The sequence below is a fragment of the Artibeus jamaicensis genome, unplaced genomic scaffold (genome assembly GCF_021234435.1).
Source record: "Artibeus jamaicensis isolate MK-2021 breed Jamaican fruit bat unplaced genomic scaffold, CSHL_Jam_final contig_387, whole genome shotgun sequence".
Taxonomy (NCBI): domain Eukaryota; kingdom Metazoa; phylum Chordata; class Mammalia; order Chiroptera; family Phyllostomidae; genus Artibeus; species Artibeus jamaicensis.
This window is the reverse complement of record NW_026521812.1, coordinates 39,861,895-39,882,091: the sequence shown is the minus strand read 5'-3', so window position 1 is coordinate 39,882,091 and position 20,197 is coordinate 39,861,895. Positions and strand designations below refer to the sequence as shown.

The following is a 20,197-nucleotide window of genomic DNA, read 5'->3' as shown; positions in this document are numbered from 1 at the left end:
ACTGACATTTTAGGGAAATTTTTTCTAGCTATAGTATTTAAAAGTGCTTTGTTGTAGCCAAGTTCGGTTGGTGTTCTATAACCATGCTTCTGTTTAAAGAGCCTAGTGTGACTTCGTTTTCAGATGTAAAATCTTCACTATAGGCCATTGAGAATTAGCTGAATAATACAAATTCTGCTACTTTATATTTTTTAAATAGACATTTGTTAACTTGGGGTTTTTCACGTAACAGTACACAGTGTGTCCTTACTGTTCATTATTGTGTATTAGTAGGGATGAAAGAAATCAGATAACAAGAATTGCCAAAGCCTGCAGCTTCTTCAGTGGCTTCTGATGGGAGTACGGGAGTTATATGGTTGATAGGTAGTATATTTTAAAATTAGGAATTAGGTAGATGATGATGAACATCTTTGATTCTGAACATGTGGTATGAATATGAATAGTTTCTTTGTTATTTTTACTGTTGCGTAAATTAACTTAAAATTTTAGTCGATGTTTGATCTGAAAAACGTAGCTAGTGTTATAGGTTTCATAGTTAGTGTCATAGTCTCATTCTTTGCCTCATTATTTATACTTCATATTTTTGAAGAGTAAAGACTAATAAGGAGTGTGTCCTGCCCCCCATTTATCTCTTTTCAGCTACTTCTTACAACTCAGTTTCCCTTTAAGCTGAGTGAAAAAGTGTTACAGATTTTGATCAGCATCTTTTTGTATTGTGATTTCTCAATTCAGAACTTTATAAAAGGACTTCAGGTAAGAAGACACTAATGGGTTTGAAAATTCACACCCTGATTGTCAATAATTTGCATGTTATTTCAAACTGACTAGTGTGATATTTAAGGCATTTTAAATGGCAAACTCTAGAATAAGTAGATTAAGTTATATTATTCTGAGTTCTACCATTGCTTTGTTACCTTGCAGCAAAAATACAGAGAATACACTAATTGGATATTAAATGAAAAAAGGCCTCTCTCTATTCTAGTGGTTCTTAAGCATGTTCAGGGAGGTGGGAGGGAAAAGGGACCTTTTTTAAGAATCCGATGAAAGCTTATGGACTTTTTACCTAGGAAATATTACATATAAAGGGCCAACAGACTTTTTTTGTAAAGCACTAGATTAAATAAATATTTTTGGCTTTACATGCTACAAATGGTTTCTGTTGCATACTCTTTGTTTTTGTTTTGTTTTGTTTTGTTTTGTTTTTTTTAGATAACCCTTTATAAGTGTAAAAAACATTCCTGGATCATGTAAAAATAGGCTATGAGTGATAGCTAGCTGTCCCCTGCACATATGTGTGTGTTCATTTATACTTGTTCTTAATATATTGAGAATGTATTTTCACTAAGGTTTCATGAACTGACAGAAAAAATTCACGAACCTAACTTCATAACATCTGTTATAAACTAACAATGGACCACATTATTCTGCTGTTTAAAACCTATTATTTCCCTTTCTTGGCAACTATCTAAAATACCTTAGCAAAGAGTAGTCACTGTGAACACATGTCAGTTGTCAAATTGATTACAGCCTGTATATTAGTAACCTTCAATACAAAAGTGCAATATACTGCCTTATGTTTCTGTAGTTCTTAGATGATTATAAATTACTTTCCATAGGTGCCCTTCTTCCACATTAAACACTGTAGTGGTCTGTTACGGCTAATATGCCTTTTTTTTTTTTTTTTACAATTTAGATTTTTTTAAAATCCTCACCCAAGAGTATATTTATTGATTTTAGAGAGAGAAACATCGATGTGAGAAAGAAACATTGATTGGTGTATGGGAGACACTCTGACCAACTGAGCAACCTGGCCAGGGCTTAATTTAGATTTTTAAAAAAATATATTTTCAAGCAAGAAAATGTTTACCTTAGCAGTATGTGAGGTTAAATGTTATTGTGCTATTACAACTTCTAATTTACTTCTTACTCATTTTTTACTCACTCATAAGTATTTATCAAGAGTGTACTGAAAACCAAACACTGTGTTGAGCCCTGGACGAACAGAGGACAAAGAAATGTCTGCCTTCAAATGGCTCATAGCTTTGTGAAGGAGGCAGAAGAATAAATATGCATTTATAGTTTTGAGTCAGTGCTATGAAAGAAACATCCCTGGAGACTCTGGAGCTGCCCAGGTCAGAATTGGAAGAGCATTCCAAGCCAAGGCAGTAAGAGGGGGAGACAGCTATCAGAGGGCTGTTGCAGTGATCTAGACAAGATATGACTAGGGCTAAACTAAGGTAGTGATAGTGGGACTAGAGAGAGGAACCAAGTTTGAGGACGAGTTAGAAACAACAGAATTTGGTGACTAACTGAATTATAGGTTGTGTAAAAGAGGAGCATAAGTGACATACACAGGTTCTAGTTTGGCAGATGGATTGGAGGTTGGTACCATTTACCAAGTGTACATGTTAACATTTATCAAAGCCGGTTTGTTAGAAAAGGGTGGGTTTGTTTTTGAATAGGTTAATTTAGGGTATATTTAGGATATAAAAATTTGTCACTGAAGAGAAAGATCTGGACTGGAAATATTTAGGATTTATTATTAGAAGATAGTAGTAGTTGAAGTCAGGTAATGAGGATGAGGATCAAGAAGAGTGAGGTAAGCAGTTAAGGGTAGAACCCTCAGGCACACTGACATGTAAGAGTGAGTAATAGAAAAGGAGACTAAAAACAAAAAGAAAAAGCCAATAGAAAGCAGAATGTCATGGAAGTTAAGGGAAGAAAGAGTTTCAGAAGATATTAACTAGTCCCAAATACCTTTGAAAAAGTGAGGGAAGAAAAGGACGTTAACCATATACTTAATCTCTCTGGGTCCCATTTTTCTCGTTTGTAAAATAAGGCAAATAAGATTGGATGACTTTATAGGTTTCTATTTACTAAGCACTCATTCCCTTTGTGCTAAGCACTTATGAACTATTTCCTTTGTTTCATTAATATGTATTATTACTCTTAGTTTTGCACATGAAAAAGCAGGCTTAGGTTAAGTAGCTTGGCCAAGTGCACCATAGGTAATAAGTGGCAGAACATTTAGACCCTGTTTCTCCAGTTTTCCAGATCGCTGTAAATGTAAGTCCTGATCTCTGTAGCAGGTACAGTAGGGTATGATTATTCTACATATGCTTAAGTCCTTCCCACGTGAGGTGTATATGTTAACCAGGTTATTAATTGACCCAGATATTGAGGATGCACTTGAACAAAATAGGTAGGTGATACTGGGTCCTAATTGCATTTATAGCTCTACTATAGCTCATGTGACTTACTTCTATTCTTCCTTCCCAGGAAGTTTCTTATCATGTTTGATTTGTATTTTTTCATGTTTAAAAGTGGTATTAACCTTAGAATAAGTATTATTATATTAATATAATTGGAAAATAAAGAAATAAGATTTCTATAGAAATATTTCTATATACAAATACAGAAATAAGACATAAGGTTATGTTAATATATGCAAAGATAATTTAGCACTTGGCATTTAGCTAAACTGTAGTTGTTTCTAAGTGAGTCTGGCCTGTTGCCTTATACTTGTACTTCCTTCTTTTGGAGGATTTATTCTAACCTTGGGTTTCTGATCTTCAGCTCTGTAGGTTCAGAAATTACCAGTTTACTCAGGAAGGATCAAGCTCTCAAATACCTTAAGGATAATATATAAATTAGTATGTTAATTTATTAATTTGTGATGGGGAATGACATTTTGCAGTGATCAGAATGTGTTTTATCTACTATGTAGGGAACTGTCTCTCCAGTATTAAGGTATATGGAAAAACCAAACTGGTCATGAGAAGGTTGCTTAGAGTCAAAGTTTTTAACATTTGGAGAGTTGGGAGATCTATCTTACCAGTTACAGTAGAATCTGGAAAATCATTTTCCCTTATACTATGGAGACCATAGCATTCTAGTTACTAGAATACTCATATCCATCAGATACTAACTAGACTACGTATATGTAGTAAAAGAATTAAAAAAATATATTTTCTTTAACTGTCCTCATTTTTCATTATTCTTTTTATCAATAGGCAAAGCTTCTACCATTGTAATATTTTTATTTATTTTAGCAGACCAGTTTTTACACTGATTTTAGATTGGTATTTTCTTACGAGTTTTTGGGCATCAGTTAGAACCTCAGGTCACACCCCAGTCTGATCACCACTACATTTTTTGTTCTGTTAATGTAAGTGAGATTCTTCTGAAACTAGCTAATTTATCCATTTACATTAGTTTCTTTTGGTTTATACTTCAGAGATTATAATACACTGACCTTGTCCACAAAATGGCACCTTAGGTATATAGCCATTTATGTATTGTTTGCAGTTATTGGTGACATTAGGTATATTAGTTCATAAATACTTCTGTTGTTTTTTTAAACTGCAAAATTGAGCAGAAGATTTACTGCCAGCCCTGGCTGGCATAGCTCAGTGGATTGAGCACGGGCCTGCAAACCACATGATCGTGGTTCGATTCCCAGTCAGGGCACATGCTTGGGTTGCAGGCCAGTTCCTGGCAGAGGACTCATGAGAGGCAACCATACATTGATGTTTCTCTCCTTCTCTTCTTCCCTTCCTTTCTAAAGATAAATAAATAAAATCTAAAAATAAAAAAAATAAAAGATTTACTGCCAAAATGTAATGAATGTATTTAATCTCTGCATTTTTTTCAGCTTTCTCTATTAGAACATTTCTATTCCCAGCCCCTCAGTGTTCTGTGCTGTAATCTCCCAGAAGCCAAGGGAAGAATAAATTTTTTATCTGATAATCAATGTGAAAACATCCGACGTCTTCCATCATTTAGGAGGTAAGAAAAAGAAATACATATTCAGCATATCTTATAATAGAGTTTGGGCAAAACAAATGCTCTCAGATCCAGCTATTTTTGAAGAGAAGAAGGGAAAAACAATTTTAATTTTTTAGCTCATATTAAAACCCTTCTGTTTTTAATTGTGAGATTTCTGTGTTGGATTTGAAAATTTGGCATAAAGAAAAATATTTTTACAGGAGGACATAATTTATAGCTCTCCAGAGTTGCTTTTTATAAATAATGTTTTGTGTTTTTGGAGTTTCTGTTCTTTGTTTATGAAGACCCTCCAGACGGTGAACTGTGGCTGACTTAAGGAGTTAAAATGTACCATAAATCGTGACTGTCATCTTGAATTTATTGTTGAAAAGAAATGAAAGCATGTGACCCACCAGTCTAGGTATTTCTTTTTCCCCATATGCTAGTCAGATATTTAGAAAATTTAATTCTCTCTTTTTGTGTGTGTAAATATTTTAGGTACGTGGAAAAGCAAGCTGCAGAAAAGCAAGTTGCACTGTTGACCAATGAGAGATTTTTGAAGGTAGGAGTGTGGATGTATTTATTCTGTTTTATTCTCTTTGTTTCTTCATTAAAAAGAATCTGCATGTAGTATTTAGTGAGTTATAAAATATATATTTTTTATATTTTATAAAATATATCTGTACATCCTAATATCCTTTGCAGAATGAAGTAGTAGGTCTTAGTAATCATATAGGAATGTGACGATTAAAGATAACACAAAACCTCCTCCAAGAGATTAGACTTTTTTATTGAGGAAAATATTAACTAGAATATTAGATTTCTCCTATGGTGTATTTTGAAAACACTTTTAGATTTCAGCTTTCTTTCCACATGACAGTTTTGGAATCTGCAGGCAATTTCATTTTAATATACTTTTAAAGGTTGTCATAAATAAAAGCACATAGAAGCTATGTAGCTTTGGGACCCACTACTATGGTGATATTGATTTGATAAAATATTATATATTGATAATATAATGCTATGAAAGAAGTAATGAGCTTAAAACATTATGAATTAGCCAGACAACTTAGGGGTAATCAAAAGAAGTTTTTCTTGAAAAAAATAATCCTTGAACATGATACGTAATTCAGAAGGCTAAGGTAATATCTGCTCTCTTTCCCTCCCTGGTTACAGCCAATGTTACTAGTTCCTTATATATCATTCTAGAGATATTCTTCACATATACAAGTAATTGTATATATTATGGGGGTTTCTTCCCCAGTCTTACAGAACTAAGTATACTACATACTACATACTACATGCTCTGCACCATGTCTTGTTTTGCACCTGATCTAGGAAATCATTACATAGCAGTAATAAAAACTGGCATAATATTTTATTGAATGAATACATGTTTATTTTATTTAACAAGTCTCTTACTGATAGACAATTAGAAATTCATAATGTCACACTTATTTTTATACTCTTCATGCCCTTTTTAGGGAAAATTTGTTAGAAAATTTTGATAGAATTAAGATGGCATCAAAGTTAAGCCCTGGTGCTATGTGTGAGTTTTACGTATTTTCAAATTTTGAGTAAAACAGAGGGCCTACATTCTGTATTGTTCTAAATATTGATTTACCTACCTTTTGTAAATTCTCAAAACATATTGAGAATGGGTTTATTTGAAATACAATTGACATACAACATTACAGTGAAGAATAGCTTTTATTAAACATTTCTAATTCAGAATCCACACTTGACCTTCATATAAAATTACCTCTAGCTTGAGTTTTAATAATCTCTGTAACCTTTCCAGAGCAGTGTAGGAAGTCCTCAGACACTAATGCAGGTTATTTTAGTAGAGAGGACATTTAAAAACTACTGGAAAAGGATGTGTGTGTATTCACTGAAGCCTTTTAAGATCAGATAGAATAGCTCTCTGTTGAGTGAGCTAGTTGCCAATTGCATTTCCTGCTAGAATTTTCTGTCAAGAGTATATTTCCAGAAGGCAGGAATAGATTTTTTTTAAAGAGTACCTTTAACTATTGAGATGATAGAGAGAATGTCTAGCCCAACACTAATCTCTGCTTCTCGGTAACTTTTTGTGTATTTTCTAAGCATTTATTTCTACTGTGCTTGTTCTGGTTGCATTTGTCGTATGTTGATTGGTTATCTTTGTTGTATTCATTTTAAGGCTTTATATGTGGTCAATTAAAGGCATATTTTCTTGAGACTTACGTAGTGGAGTCAAAAAGATTAGTACCTTACTCTGAAAAAGTTATCTGCAGGGCACCTGCTGAATTCAAAGGACAGAAGAGGTCTATGAAAAAAATGAATGTCTGTTGATTGTTCTAGTGTAGAGTGAAAGTGTCTTTGAATATTTTGTTCTTAATATAATGCTTCATTTTTATCATTGTGTTTTAAAATACATGATAATCAGTTTTATGTGTATTTTATCACAATTTTAAAAATTGGAAAAAACTTCACATTGTAATATGGAGATGCTGCATGATATGGGGGAAAATCCTTATCTTGAACTCAGAAATTTGCATTTGTACTGCAGCTACTTAAGAGCCACATGTACTAACCCTATTTAAGCCTCTATTTCCTTATCTATAAAATTGGATAATAATTCCCAGTACAGTTTTCTCTTAGGTTTAGTGATTAAGTCTGCTCAGCAAGTGAGAGTGAGTTACAAGCAAATAGAACTAAAACTTTTGTAAATGTAAATGATATTGCTACTATTTATTTTTCACTGTTATAAAAATTAAGATATCACTATGAATACAGTTTTATATATTATATATTCTGCTTTATATACTACATATAATATATAAAATATTCTGCTATGTAGTCATATAGATTATATAGTTAAATAGACGTGCCTACTGTTAGAGTTTTATAATTTTTACCTAGTTTCTACACTCAGATTTCTGACATAGAGCTCAAAGTTTATTCCAGAGAAATATATGCCCTTTTTTTTTAAAAGATTTTATTTATTTATCTTTAGAGGGGAAGGGAAGGAGAAAGGGAGAGAAATATCAATGTTTGGCTGCTTCTTGTGTCCCCCTGCTGGGAACCGGCCTGCAACCCAGACATGTGCCCCGACTGGGAATTGAACTGCAATCCTTTGCTTTGCAGGTCTGCGTTCAATCCACTGAGCTATACCAGCCAGGGCGGAAATATATACTCTTTATGTCTGGACTGTTTATACCCTATTTAAATCTACTTTCTTCTCTACCTTGATGAACTGAGCCAGTGGTTTACAAATCAAAATCACTTGGAGGGCTTGTTAAAATAGGTATCTGGGCTCCATCCCCAGAGTTTCTGGGTTTATAGCTCTTCATTTCTAGCAGGGTTTCAGGTAATACTGATACTATTGGTCTAGTGACTGTTCTTTGAGAACCACTGAACTAGATTGACTCCCCAGAAGGGAATGTTGTTTATCTTTCCCTTCCCTTATTGTCTTAAGTGTACAACTAATTTGTGAAATCCCAGCCTAAACAAGTGATTCAGCTTAACTATCCTCTGGACTCAAGATGTTTAAAAAAACCTTCAACTCCCTTAAAATTATGGACCTTTAGTTTATCAAATACTGGCTTAAAACTGTATGCCAACTTTGTGTTTTATAACTTAAGGACTGGGCTTTTTGAGAGTGTACTTTTAAATTAAAAAATTCAGCTGACTGCCCTGACTAGTGTGGCTCAGTTGTTGGACATAGTACCACAATCGAAGGTCACTGGTTCGAGTCCCAGTCAGGGAACATGCCTGAGCTGTGGGTTCAGTCCCCAGTCCAGGTATGTATGAGAAGCAGTGCATGGATGTTTCTCTTGTTATCTTTCTTCCTCTCTTCCCCTCTCTCTAAAAATAAATAAAATCTTAAAAAAATTTTAAGCTGACTAAACCATGCACATTTGTAGAAAATTCACTATGAAGTTTAAATTAAGGTTGAATATTAGAAGGTCATTCACAGCTGATGAAGACGAAAAATTCCGTGCATTTTCTCATTTCTTACTAGTTGGTGCCTTGAACAACTGTACCGTGCAGTTGGGTACATAGAGTGGCAATTGTTAATTGTTGATTGACAATTAACAATCAAGTCTACTAAGTTTAAGCAGAAAAAGCTTACACAGCTCCCATTAATTTGAAACTTCTGATGACTCAGTAGCTTTCAAACCCTTAAAAGAAGTTTAACCAAATAATGTTTAGAGTTTCTTTTGGCTCTAGGATGCTATGGTTTTATGTACTTGTTCATTAAACAGGTTGATAGTAAGTTTTTTCTGTGTAAATCATTTAGATTCCTCATTAAATTTTATTTTAATGCATAGGTTTAATTAAAGATAAATAAATTATGTTAGACAACTATAGACTTTAGGTGAAACAGCAGGAACAGTGACTGGATATGTTTTTACCATGCTTTTGCCATATAATGTTCTTTAGTAATTAAGCTTTCTTTTTTTTTAACTTAAACCTCTAATTTAGGAAACTATATTTCATGAGAAATTGAGCAGTCAAAAGAGCCTGAAATAACTTTCAAATTCACTATAATTATGATACAATTTTTGTTATTACTTATGCCTCAAATTGTGTTTTAAGAGAATTGTGGTCTCATTTTAATTGCCTAATTGTCATCATTATCTGATAATAATAATAAAAACCCTTGGCCTTGAAATACTGGAAAAGTTTTTTAAATAATGAAAAATTATTTTCCTTTTCATGAGCAAATGTTTTGGGGAAATGGGAGAATATTAACAGCTTTCCCCCAATTAGTTGTTTTTATGAATTGCCTGTTGTGAGTCACAGCCACCACATAAGACAAATGTTTTTACATCCCTTAGTATTGATAGGGGAGTCACAAAATGATTAAGTAATTTGCCTATCTAAAGTGTCACAATTAGCAAATGGAAGATCTGTATTAATATCTAGGCCTGGTGTCAAAGCCCACACCCTTTCTGTGACACTTAATTGAATAATTATTATAAGCTGAGGAGAAGGTGCCTAAGGTTCTTTATTAGTTTTTGAAAAATCTGAAATGGGGTTTTCAAATACTGTGACAAGGTAATAGTGAAGGTCATTTGTAGGATGCTTAGAAAACTACTTGGAATAAGGCAGCTTCAGCCTTGTATTCAGGTAGTCAGGTAGGAAGCACTACCTGCTGCTGCTCCAATTAAAGTGAAGGAAACAACCCCCTTAACCCCACTGAATATATAAGGTCTGTCCAGAAAAAGTCCAGCCATTGTTAATATAATGAGAATGGTTTGCGTGACATCATTGTGACCTGGCAGCTAAAGAGAGTGGACTGGAATGTGCATGTGTGAACAATGACAACTTCACTGTACTAGTCAGTGGTGGGGGCAGTAGAAGCCCTGGAGTGAGCATGTGTACTGTGTAGCTGTCCCATTCAAAATCACTAAGCAAGTTAGAGCAACGAATCTGCATCAAAATTTGCATTAAGCTTGAACATTCTTCCATGGGAACTATTTGGATGATTCAGAAGGCCACAGCTACGGGCAACTGATGAGTGATAGCTTTATCACAACAAGGTTTTTTGTGAAACATCAGATCACCCAGGTGACTCAGCACCCCCTCTACAGACCAGATTTGGTGTCCTGCAACTTCTGGCTTTTCCCAAAAAAATCCCTTTTGAAAAGGAAGAGATATCACACCTTTAGTGAGATTCAGGAAAATATGATGAGGCAGCCGATAGCAATTGGGAGAACTGTGTGAGGTCCCAAAGTGTTTACATTGAAGGGGACCGAGGTGTCATTGTCCTTTGTACAGTGTTTCTTGTACCTTCTTATACCTTTCTTGTCTCTATTTTTCATATTACATGGCTGGATGCCTTCTGGACAGACCTTGTATGTAGTTATGCCATTGCAAGTTATGTATTATATATATATGCAATGTCATTTACATAGACACACACATAACACGTTTTATTTTTAAAAAAATTTTTTAAGCAAGTCCCAACAGCATAACTTCAATTAGGTCCATTTTAATACTGGGATTTCTACACCAACAGCATCATCTATATTAGCAGTAATTGATTTGCTATTCATGTTGATCTGGTCTTGTCAATAAGAAGTTACATTATGTCAGTATATTTAATTAATTACTAATTCCATATTCTTCATTTAAGAGAACCAAGGTATATGTTTTTATTTAAATCTCTTTTAAAGTTATTTGGCGTGTTTTCAACCATTTAAAGGCTTAAACTTCATACTATGTAGAAAACTTTGATTCCCTCTCTTGCAGGTGACAGTTGAAGTTTTATTACTCTGACTCGTTAATGTTTTGTTGCTATGCCTGTGTGCTCAACTAGATTTAAAATCCATTGAGAACGGAGAGTAAATCTTGAATTCCTTCGAATTGTAATAGAGCATTACTATTAGAAAGAACCTGATTCAGCAAGCTCATTTTACAAATGAAGTACTGCAGCCAAGACAAAGGAAATGAAATATCAAGTCACAGAGCAAGGACTTCATTTCACCATTCAGTATGCTTTTGGTGCTTCATGAAAAAAGGCACAAAATTAGTTCATGGGTTTGGCGGAGACCTGCCTTTCACCTCTGCTTACAACTTTTTTTTCTGGTTTTGTTTTTTGGGGGGGGGTGTATTTTTTTGTGTGACAAATCTAAATGGCAAGAGGAAGGGGAAAATCTATTAGGGAAAATAATAAGAGAAAAATGGAAAAAAGAAAAGGGCGAAACAAAACTACCAGGTGTAATCGAACAAACAAGGCTTTAGCCTCGTAGTGTGTTAGAAATTGGCAGTTCAACTCCAGACCTCTCATTGAGTCCCGATCTGAACTGTTGGGGCAGGAATACAGAGAACAGAAGGCTGAGACAGATGACAGGCTGTCACCTGTCAGCCTGGGAGACCTGGGAGAAAGCTGTGGTTTGGCACGCTGTTAGATAGCTGTAATATGATGTCAAATTTGGGAAACATTGTCAGCCTTCTCTCATTTTTCCTCAAATGAGACAAAAAAAATAGTTTATTAAGATGATAAGTGAAAGAATATGCTGTGTTCTTGGACAGCTGTCTCTTAATCCTAAAATTCAGTATAACTGTCTCACTAGCTTTTACTCAGTAATTTGATTAAAGGGAACAAATTACAAAAGTTTACAGTAATTTTTACAATTTCAAAATCTTTTTGAGGTCACTCTTTACCCCTATACATATAATGTAGACACAAAAGTGGTTAAGTACAGTGGAAATTAGTAAAGAAATAAATGTGAAAACAAAGCACCATGACAAATGTAATTCTACCTGATCGTATTTTCTCTACCTGTATTTAAATTTTCACAGCCATGGGCTACTGCTCCAAAGGAAGTAACTAACTTGGGAAAGATAGAGGCCTTGTCGTATGAGTGAACAGTACATGAATGACTTTCGAATAGATGACAGGGTTGCTGTGATTGGAGACAGCGGATTTTAAAAGTGTATGTTACATATTGACTGGCAATCCACAGACCAATATAAATTTTTTTTAAGTTCCATGTCAGTTTTTTAAAAATCTGAATCAACATTTACAAACTGAGAAAATTTACATTACAAATTCAAACTTTTGTCTTCTTTTGAAAAATTAGTAGATTTGGCCCACATCCAGCAAGACAATAAGCAATTGCTCTTATTTAGAAGACTGACTGAGTATTGGTCTTCATAATTAATGCACTTCCTTATTCAGTAAGTATTTTTTGAGTGCCTTCTTTGTGTGCAAGGCATTAATCTGGATGCTGGGAGTACAGAGGTGAAGAAAACAAAAACCCCTAACTTCATGGAGCTTACATGCTGACAAGTTAAATATAGTTAAAATATCGGCGATAATTGTTGAGGAGTAAACAGTGAGGGAGAACATGGGAATATGAAGTTTGGTGTATATGGGAGCGGGATCAAAATGTTGAATAAGGTAAATTTTGAGTAAAGACTTAAGTTACAGAGCTTGACATATAGAAACCTGGAGGAAAAGAATTCCAAACAGTGACAGCAAGTGAAAAGGACCTGAGGTTGAAGCATGTCTGGCATGTTTGAGGAAGAGTAAGTAGGGAGGCTGCTATGTATTTGCTCTGTTTTTCTTACAGTAGAGAATTATTTCTGTTCCCATATCTGTATCAAAAATTAGTAAAGGCCAAGAGATGTTCATGTGTCAGTAACAGAGGAAAGCTTATGTCTTTGGGAAATAAATAGTATTCCTAGGCAAAGTGTATCTCTCTCTAAAAGAATCATCCTAAATACAATTATGGAATAAAACAGTGGCACCTATGATTAATGTACAGAAAAGATGCTGGAGGAAAAATTTAAGTACAGGGAAACAGGATTACTACTTCCACAGGCTTTGTGCATGTTCCTAGTGTGATGCTGCTATACCGTTATTAAGCGGGAGATTTTCTTATACATCAGAACCTTTTATAGGCTTGAGTATATAAAAGAGTGATCATAAGGTGCAAGGAATTGGTGGCCTGGGTCTGTAAAGGTATTTGCAGATATGTGTCTCTGTAAGACAACGAACTTAAAAAAAGAAAAGAACTTAGAGAATAGATTATATGGAAAAAATGAAGTTAATCATTCGTGATATATTCTGCTGCATGCAACTGAGAACACAGATACAAATGAAGTGGAATCTTATGTGGTGATTAGGTTCTAAAGTCAACATATAAGGCGAAGATCTGGAAAGGTCAAAATTACTCTTGTAATTCCCTCAGAAATATATAACAGATATCCTCTTATTAAGTCCAACATAGCCAATTTTACTTCCAGTTGTTGGAACCAGAAATCCATTTCCTCAGTTGAGCACCAGGTGAAAATAGCGGGCCATGTTATATGAACAAAACAAAATGTTTTCTTGAATGCTAGAATTCCACTCAACACAGGGATGTAATCACACAGTGAGAAGTATGAAGGGACTAAAACCATCTGGGAGAAAAACAGGTTCATATCTCCCTCCTCACACTCCAAGGCACAGTTCTTTGAGTGTGCAACATTGCCCACACTTTGTGAATATTTCTTTTTTCTCCTCATCCAAGTATATTGAGGGAAGATGTTATTCAATTCTACTGTGTCACTCAGTTACTGGTGCATATAGTTACTCCGCAGAATAAAGTCAATTGCACTTGTAATAACTAGTCCAAGTAGCGTAAAGTATGATTATCATTCAGTAGTAGATTCCTTTTTCTCCAGAATGTTTCTCCTGTTTAAAATCTATTTAAGCATTCAGCAAGGGAAGCAATTATTGGCTTTATGCAGTTTCTATGTCATAGCTTATAGCTGTGACATGCAACAATTTTCAATCTTGTTCATCTCATGGCACACATAAACTAATTAATAAAATTTTGTGGCACCTCAAAAATATATTTGTTGAAAAAATAGGTATAATTTTGATTTATTCACACTGGATAGCTATTGTTGTGTTGTCATTTTTTATTTGACAGTCTAAGGGAAAAGAAATTAGTGCCCATGACTATACAGTCAGGTACTGCATGTCTGAAAAATTCTTGTGGCGCACCAGTTGAAATTTCTTGGCTTGCAGTCAGCGTAGAATTATAAAGTATGATCTCCCAGTGGTGATTAAAGTACTGTGTATACTGATGATAGGAGACCGAGATTTTTGAAATTACCAAGTAACTAAATACTGGGAGGAAAAACATTTTCATATTAAAAGCTTTTCTTTGATGTGCCCCAGCCTTTCAGGTAATGACCCATAGATTGCTGAACAAGGAATTAATTTCCCAGTGAATTAGCATTTAGGAAAATATATCAGATTTGTTGTTTTATATGGATTAGACTTGCTTGAATTTATCGATACTTGAGGTGTTATTTTTTGCATGATTGACTGCTAAAATTAATATCTGCAAGATATTACTGAAAAAAAAAGGGCCCCAGTAAAGTCTTTGATTTGACTTCTTAGGAGAAAAAAAAAATCTGGTAGACCATGCCACAGGTCATAATCCTCTTAAGAAAAACATTGTAGAAGTAAGCAGTTAGGAAAATATTTTGAGGCCTAAAAAGTGCTTGCTAGGATACAGTGTTTTAAAATCATTTCTAAACTATTTCAAAAGGTTCTAGAAAACATAATATTCGTTCCCCTCAACTTTCCTTCTCCCCAACAAACCTTCTGAAATTGATTTGTAAGGTTGGTCATGGCATAGGTTTCTTAAGACACTATCTCTTACATTATATTTGCTGGATTCTGAATTATATAAAGCTTGTCGGGTTTAGATTTTTCTTTTTTAATATTTATTTCTTGATTGGTAAGGTAAATAAATAAAAGCTGTACATATTAGACATTCTCAACAAAAGGCAGAATCAACTGTGGTGTTGCTTCTACAGTGTTTTCTTCCCTTTCAAACACAATGCTAGCAGTACTTGAAGAAAAGCATACATCACAAGTGGAACCTCAGCAACTGTTAATGACGTTGGTATTGGTTGTCTCCTCACCCTCTGATGCCAGTGAGGTAGAGGGTGATGGGCACAGGCAGGCATCCAACAAAGTGCTGTTTTGCACTTATATTTTAGGGGGCCAAGTTATTGTGGCAGTACTGTAGATAGGAAATTAAACTACAGTATTAATTTTGGTGTGTCTAAAATATCAGCAGACTTGATACTAAATCAAAAATATCTACTCTTCATTCTGGATTTTGTGCACATTATAATTTTCAGAATTAAGGAGGATAATTTATAATTCTGAACCATTTGTCAATTTTTCAGGAATGATATATACTCATGAAGTAGATTTATTATTTTAAAAAATTATTGGCTTATATATGTATTCTGTGATTGTTTAGGAGGAAACACAATCATTACTAGAAAACCTGCAAGTTTACCATACAAATTACTTTCTGATTTTGAGATGTCTTCATGAGTTCACTTCTTCCCTTCCCAAGTACCCACTGGGTCGACAGGTAACTCAATTTCCTCATTTGAAATCTGTGAAGTCAGAATACTGATAGTTTCTTGTTTTGATTTTGGTAGCATTCTGGCATCAGAATTTGAAATAGATTTAAATCTTGCAGTGAGTGCTAATCTAAATCCATTCAGCTGTACGCATTACTGGTCATTGAAACAGTATGTTTTGTTCTGATGGCCACAGCTAGAAACAACCACTTGAAACCCAGTGGTGTTGCTTCTACTACAACGTACTGTGCTAAGGCATTTTTTACCTTTTTCTCTTTAATACTTTTCATCACTTAAAACTAAAAGCTGATTCTCCACCTTAGTGAAATGGAAAAGCTCTGTTTAAGAATGCTTTATGGTTAATCTTGTGTTGTACTAAGAACTAAAAGAGAAGCAATACTTTTGCTTCTTGCAAAATTCTTCTCTGCTGGCCTTTGTGTCATACCTACTATAAATCCTCTGTCCAGTGGATGTTAATGGAAGAATTTTGTATCCCTAAATTTCTGCGTTCTTATCTCAAAAGTTTGGAGAATAAATATCTAAAAATGATTTGTTCATAAGATGGTTTCTTGCCATTAAGCTTTCTTTTTAATAACAGCATTATTTATGATTTCCGTATTGCAAACTGACCAGTGATAATAGCCAATCCAAATCCCAATAGAGTTTCATTTTGCTCATATGTAAATGATGTTTTTATAAAGCCTGATCCATGTGATTTATGCCAGTTTTTCCCTTATCTAAAGAAAATGGTTTTTAATAACATTAATTTTTTGTCTTGACCATTTATGTGGATTTTGTGAAACTAGTAGTGTACACACTTTCATACATCACTTTTGGTTCCTCACAAGTGTGCTGTTCACTTGCAGATCAGAGAGCTGTACTGCACATGTTTAGAAAAGAACATATGGGATTCAGAGGAGTATGCATCAGCCTTGCAGCTGCTGAGGTAGTTTGTTTTTTTCTTTTTAGTCTGCTTTAAGCTTGCTAGTAACTAACACCTTCCTCCAGACCTTTGCCTGCCAAGGAGTTTTATAAGTAGCCTTGTGTCTAATACTTATATATGCCTTGAATTTATGTGTGTAGCTTACAGTGTTTTAATGTGGCAGCCATCCATTTCTTTCCTGGTTTTAGCTTGTATTTGAACTTGTGATTTTTAAAGTAAAACAAGTGTTTGTTTAGTCAAATACTAACACTACACCAGGAGATCTGAGGTATGGATCATTTTAATCTAGCCAGCCTGACATGATGGCCAGGAAAGGAGTCATGGAAAGCGAGCTCACCATGGTCCTACCTACATGAGAAGAGGAGCAGCATCACTAGGTGAAATGCATCCTGTGAAGAAGGTCACTGCTGACCTTGATGAGCAACCATGAGTAGGCAGTAGCCTCGATGCTTTTCCCTACCTGAGCTGGCCCTATCCACAATAACATTGGATAATTCATAAATTATGTATCTAATATTGTATGAGTAAATGAGATATCTTAGAGTTGTTATCCGTTACTGTCCCTGACAGGTGTACCTTTTAAAGTTATAATCATTTGTTTTTCTTGGCTTCTTATATGTATGGTAACTTTCTAGCCTTCCATAAAAATAGCAACCACTTGGACAGTGAGAAAAGGAAAATCAGGTGTGAGTTAGGTTTCTGCATAATTGTCCTCAGTGGATATAAATGCTTATATGAAAGTATAAAGAAATTTGAGAATGGAGTATTTATTAAGTTTTGGATTCCTCTGGACCCACAAGAAAAGAACAGATGGCCGTAGTAGGAGGAAAATTCACATTGAAAGCACTTTCAGTCCAGAGACTTAATAATACAAATGTTCTGTGATCTAGCAGGTGCAGCTTTAGATAGGAAACTAATTATAATACAATCTGGGAAAATAACTACTCATGGAAACTAGGTTGCTACTGAAAAGCTGTATTGTATTTAACTTTAAAAAATGCCAATAAGAGATTTCTGTGCATTTATTTACTTCAACTGAAATATTTCTGAGCCTTCTCTTGCTTTCTGTTTAAGTTAACAGACTTATCTCAAACACCTAGTTGATTCTTGTTGCTGGGTTTTCTCTTTAAACTTTGTGATTGATGATTCTCTTTCTTTAATTTGGTATTGCCAAATCCGTAGGTTCCTTTGTCAAGGAAGGACTTGTTCTTTTCCTTTTATACCTCCCTTGGCCTGGTAATCTGGGTACAAGTCAAGGATCAAAAATACCAATTCCGAACTAGGATAAGGAAATAGGAGCAATAAAAATAATATAATAGTTGTACCTATTGTGTCTGGGGGCTTGTAATGTGCCAGGCACTGCATTATGCACTTTCAGTGCATTTTCTAGTCTAATACTCAAGCATTGGATACTGTTAGCCACACTTTTACAGCAGAGAAAACAGAAGCACAGAGAATGTTTCAGTAATTTGCCTGATTCTCTTAACTGTTGATGGAACCAGGATTCTAATCCAGGCCTGCCTTCAAAGCTGTTGTATCTATGGATTTGGGGATCTCATAAAGCAGAAACATCAGAAAACAAAGTTTTAGTCATTTTTCTAAGCTAAGGTCAGGAATATAGGAATATGAAAAACACGAAACATCAAATATGGCAGCTACACCAAGGACCAGCAAGAGTGGGCACTACTAAAGAAAAGGAATCTGGGAACCTGTGGACTGGATTTATTTTTCCCTTTGTACAGATTAGTTGTAGACAGGAAGTAAGGGGTACTTGTCAGTTTGGCACTCTAAGTAAGAATCATCTGAATTTAGGAGACCAGACATTCTCATTACCTGTCTTTAAACAATTCAAGTCATGAGAGAAATTGAGAATAAAATGATTATTGAATATTACTTTGGAAAGAAAAACTAAAGTACTGTTAGAACCACAGTCTAGTAATATTTCTGATTTGATTTTTAAAAAATAAATCACCTTAAAGGCAACATCTCCTTTGAAATATCCCTTTTTTCTAAAAAGTAATGTGCTTAAGTAACCATAGATTTACTTGATGGAATATTTTCTGACCATTAAAAAGAACTTAATTCCTAACATTTGTATGGAACCACAAAAGACCCCAAATAATAGGCAAAACAATCTTAAGAAAGAATATAGGTGGAGGAATCATGCTTTCTGATTTCAAACTGTATTATGAAGCTATAGTAATCAAAAGAGTGTGGTGTTGGCATAAACAGATACATAGATCAGTGGAACACAATCGAGAACCCAGAAATAAACCCACACATATTTTGGCAATTAATGAAGAAGGAGCCAAGAATATACAGTGAGTACAGTGAAGAAAGGAGAGTCTCTTCAATAAATGGTATTGGGAAATAGGACAGATACATGCAAAAGAATGAGACTGGATCACTATATTATCCAGTCACAAAATCAACTGAAAATGGATTGAAGACTTGAATGTAAGACCTGAAACCATAAAACAAGAAGAAAATGTAAGTGGTAAACTCCTTGACATTGGTCTTGGCAATGATTTTATGTCTTGGACACCAAAAATAAATGGAACAAAAACAAAAATAAATAAGTGGGACTACATCAAACTAAAAAGCTTCTGCACAGAAAATGAAACTATCAACAAAATGAGAAGGCAATTTACAGAATTAGAGAAAATATTTGTAAATCATATATTTAATAAGGGGTTAATATCCAAAACATATAAAGATCCTATACAACACAATTGAAAAACCCTGGACAATTTGATTATAAATGGGCAGATGGTCTGAATAGATACTTTTTCAAAGAACAGGAATATGAAAAAGTGTTCAACATCACTGATCAACAGAGAAATGCAAACTAACACCATAATGAGATATTACCTTGCACTGTTCATATGGTTCTTATCAAAAAGACAAGAAAATTCGGTCAAGATGGCAGCGTAGAAAAGCATGGCTTGCCTCTTCATGCAACCACATCAAAATTACACCTAAAATATGGAACCACCATTACTCAGAATAGTCAGAAATCAATGGAACAGAAGTCTGACAACTACAGAATTAAAGAAACCATAATCATCCAGGCTAGTAGGAGGGGTAAAGACATGGAATGAGTTGGTCCCACAACCATGTGTGGTGGATAAAAATTCAGGAGGAATATCTCAGAAGTGAGAAGTCCCAGCTCTATACCATACCCCCCGGCCAAGGGTTCCAGTGCCAGGAAGGTAAGTCCTCATAAATTCTGGCTGCAAAAACCAGCAGGGATTGATTGAGTCAATGGAAGAAACTTCTGGAATCCCAAGCAGTTACTCCTCAAAGAACCCACAATTGAAATTACTGAGACTAACTTCCTCTGAGCTGCAGCATCAGGATAGTAGCTCGAAAGACAATAGGGGCATACAGGGAGGAACTGAAGTGTCTGGCATCAAGGTGGGAGCTGGGGGACTGCTTTCTCCCAGACAGAAGCCATTGTCCCTCTTTAGAGCCCTTCCCCACAAAAAGCCATGGAGCCAGGAAGAAAGTGCCGTATCTGAGACTCCCAGATATGTCCAGCCATCAATGTGGCTAACACTGTTCACCCTGCCCTGAAAATCCCCCAATACTCCATCCCACTCAATTTATGGA

At 34.8% G+C, this 20,197-nt stretch overlaps 1 protein-coding gene across 5 annotated transcripts in view; it reads left to right on the top strand.

Moving 5' to 3' along the window:
* The window catches only part of ORC3 (origin recognition complex subunit 3), a 62,569-nt gene that overhangs the window by 19,151 nt on the left and 23,221 nt on the right, over positions 1–20,197 (top strand). For all 5 annotated transcript variants that reach the window (XM_053664841.1, XM_053664840.1, XM_053664839.1 and 2 more), the window contains 5 exons: positions 640–753; positions 4,655–4,788; positions 5,266–5,329; positions 15,534–15,650; positions 16,509–16,588. In XM_053664841.1, coding sequence (XP_053520816.1) covers positions 640–753; positions 4,655–4,788; positions 5,266–5,329; positions 15,534–15,650; positions 16,509–16,588 — 509 coding nt within the window. The remainder of the gene's footprint in view (positions 1–639; positions 754–4,654; positions 4,789–5,265; positions 5,330–15,533; positions 15,651–16,508; positions 16,589–20,197) is intronic.